The sequence below is a fragment of the Alosa alosa genome, chromosome 14, assembly GCF_017589495.1.
Source record: "Alosa alosa isolate M-15738 ecotype Scorff River chromosome 14, AALO_Geno_1.1, whole genome shotgun sequence".
In the NCBI taxonomy this organism is placed as follows: domain Eukaryota; kingdom Metazoa; phylum Chordata; class Actinopteri; order Clupeiformes; family Clupeidae; genus Alosa; species Alosa alosa.
The window spans coordinates 21989404-21992984 of NC_063202.1; the positions used below are offsets into that span (position 1 = coordinate 21989404).

General features: G+C 38.5%; 1 protein-coding gene across 1 annotated transcript; it reads right to left on the reverse strand.

The window, feature by feature from the left end:
* Positions 1–455: 455 nt before the first annotated feature.
* On the reverse strand, positions 456–2766 carry LOC125306831. The gene is made up of 6 exons (XM_048262397.1): positions 2694–2766; positions 2089–2439; positions 1645–1968; positions 961–1074; positions 808–866; positions 456–616 (listed from the first exon to the last, which is right to left on the reverse strand). The coding sequence occupies exons 1-6, from the start codon at positions 2761–2763 to the stop codon at positions 494–496; spliced, it is 1041 nt and encodes a 346-aa protein (XP_048118354.1). The 5' UTR covers positions 2764–2766; the 3' UTR covers positions 456–493.
* Positions 2767–3581: the final 815 nt, after the last annotated feature.

Here is a 3581-nt window from a genome sequence, read left to right on the forward strand (position 1 = left end):
ATATATATATATATATATATATATATATATATATATATATATATATATATATATATATATATATATATATATATATATATATATAAACAAACAAACAATGACCTTTATTATAAAATGCAACTTTATTTCATTTAGTCTTTATAAGTGTATACAGCTGTACACAAAATAAAATATCTTCTTTTAGTGAACACTGAATTTCTATGTATTGCAAAACATACATGTTTCAGAATGTAAAAAAGTCCAGAGACATAGATGCATGAAGGCCTAAACACTAGGCCAGGTTCTATTAGAAGACCTAAACACTAGACCAGGTTCTATTAGAGGGCCTAAACACTAGGCCAGATTCTATTAGAAGGCCTAACCACTAGGCCAGGTTCTATTAGAAGGCCTAACCACTAGGCCAGGTTCTATTAGAAGGCCTAACCACTAGGCCAGGTTCTATTAGAAGGCCTTACCACTAGGCTAGGTTCTATTAGAAGGCCTGTTGTTCATGTTACCGCACATCAGAATACACACCACCATGTGTCAATGTCTCTCTCTTTCTTCCTGCTTTGGGTTTCCTCTCTGACAAATGAAGAGCTGTATAATTAACCACTGTAGTGTCAGCACCCCCACCCTACAGAGAGAAGCACATTTTAGATGAGTACATGCAAGTCTAACCATCGGTGGAAGAGAGTGAAGGGGTCTCATCTCTCATCTGTATGTCAATACTCTCTCACCGCACAGGCTTTTGTTGCTCACAATTCGAATTCCAGTGATAAAATATCTTAAACACAATGGCAGGAAAGTTATGGAAATTGTCATTACCTGTGTTTCAAATTGGTTCAAAGGAGATTCAGCTGGTTCAGCTGCTTGAGCACATTTCCCTGACAAAACAACAAATGGTATGATTAAATGGAGTGTTTGTTAACCACCTTTATTCACAAGGAGGGGTTTTAATTTCAAGGTGTATTCATGTACCTTTGCAGTGCTTACACTCTCTTGTGTTTTGCCACACCAGATACAGTCCAAGACAAATGCATAAGCCCAGTATAGCTCCCAAACTCACCACGGTATTAAATAATGCCAAGGATCCTGAAAAAAACATAAATGTAGCAGACATGTGCAGTGTGGTTCCGCCTGAGAATCTGCCAAAAAAATGAGTCCTGACAGTGCAACATGTAGTAACTGTTGGAAAATTAGAAAAATGTGATGCAAATATCATGCAAATTTGATTTGAGTATAAGTACTGTAAAGTCTATATACTTTTTTGATCCCGTGAGGGAAACTTGGTCTCTGCATTTAACCCAATCGGTGAATTAGTGAAACACAAACAGCACACAGTGAACACACAGTGAGGTGAAGCACACACTAATCCCGGCGCAGTGAGCTGCCTGCTTCAACGGCGGCGCTTGGGGCAGTGAGGGGTTAGGTGCCTAGCTCAAGGGCACTTCAGCCGCGGCCCACTGGTCGGGGCTCGAACCGGCAACCCTCCGGTTACAAGTCCAGAGGGCCAACCAGTGGGCCACGGCTGCCCTATTTCAGAACATGTTCAAGTGCATAATCTGAAATGTCCTGTGTTCTGTAAAAGTCAAATACTGTCTGGACTTCATGACATATAATATAATCATTACTTTAGATCATTAAATCAAATCAAATACTTACTAATTTCCAGTACTGTTCCATTTCCAAAAATGACATGACCACATATATCCACAACACAGTAATAGACTCCACTGTCAGAGAGAGTGAGATTGCTCTTGGGAAGCCTGTAGACACAGTGATCCTCACACTCGCGGCTCCTGTTTGTGGGAGAGTAAATAAGACCTGGCTGGGATTCTCCTGCAGATCTTCTGTACCAGAGCACTCTGTACTCCTCTGTTCGTTTCTCCATCCTTACTGTGCACTGCAGAGTCACTGAATCTCCTTGATAAACTGGGTCTGGTATTGGGGCTTGGACCACTCTTTCAGTAGCAGACCACTGCTCACCTAAAACACAGACAGTGGAAGACCCTCCTCCATGTTGTTTACTCATGAACTGATAAACACCTTTTAATTAATTCACAGTTGGGCATGGCTACATGTGCAATATTTCAGAATGGTGCTTACCTTCAATTGACAAAAATGTTCCATTTCCAAATATGATGTCATATAATAATTTCATTCCACAGAAGTACATTCCCTCATCTGAGCGACTAGCATTTTCAATGATCAGATGGAAGCGTAACCCTCCTTTGTCAAGTTTGAAACGTCCATTTTCAAAACCTTGAGAGTATGCTGTGGAACCATGCGCTTGTGACTGTACCACAATAGAGGGTCTGTGTCCTACTGTCTGTTTGAACCAGTAAAAGCGATTTGATTTAAGATGCGCTGAGAAGGAGCACTCCAGGGTAACATTTTCATCAATGTGAGCTCTGGTTAAGGGTCCAGACTGCTGAGGAATCTCTGTCTGCACCATGTCTAAAAAATAATAATAAATATATAAATTGATACATATATAAAAATAGATATGACATTTTATAAATGAATTACCAGCTAAAAAATATTCCTTAACTCAACTCATTCCTGCACAACATATTTTCTTTTTTACAGTAACCATATTACAGTCCTTAGAATAAGAGGGAAGAGGAGCATACATCCTAAAATTAACAAATACAACACATTTGTAGATTTTAGTGCGTTGCATTTACTTTTAATGCAAGGAATGTACTTACAAAGTTTGCAAAACACACAAATTGTCATAAAATGTCTCATCATTTTGGGCTGTAAGCTTAGGCCTGTCATTGTTCTTCCCCTCTTGTCTCAATGTCAAATGAGCATGAACTGTGACGCATGCAACTTTGAGTGAAAGATGAATGTCATTGGCTAGAAGAAACCATATAAAGCACACAGAGAAAAAAAAGGTTCCACTTGAGCAGTAACCAGTAATGGAAAATGCTGAGGTCTATATAAGAAAGAGTTCACGTGGTAACGTTTCAGTTCACTCTGAAGTAAGGAGTGCCCCAATGCACAAACCAATACATATGGAAACCCAAATAGATTCTGTACAGTCAAATATTTTAAACACCTTTGAAAGTTTATGTTGTTCTTTTAGAAGTAAATTGTACATTGTAAAAAGTAAATTGTAATAAGTGTGTTCATTTCATGATAACTAGTTTTATGTTCAACTTAGCATAATGCTTGGCAGTATTGAGATACACCTCACACCCGCTGCTTGAATTACTGGCCAAACAACTTATTCCGCTGGAATAAGGACAGTTATGGAAAGTCATTCCTGATCTGTACCCAGGGCCTGTGGTCATGATAATCCTAAATTCTATTTATTTTTACTTGAGTGTGTGTGTGTTTGATACATCATTATTAATTGCTGCTGTAACATTCTCTTTGAGGATGAATAAAGTAATCTATCTATAAAACTACTGATTCGTTGTGGTCCAATAGAGTTTCAGAATCTTTTTACCTCATAATGCAATTTGTTGATGTAATACAGATAAAAACCTTTCTGGGCCTTGATATTCAGGACCTTGATGTTCAGGAGGCAAATGATGGACTATGCATGCGTGTTTTAGATATAGTGTGTGCCCTATTCTCTGACTAAAAGT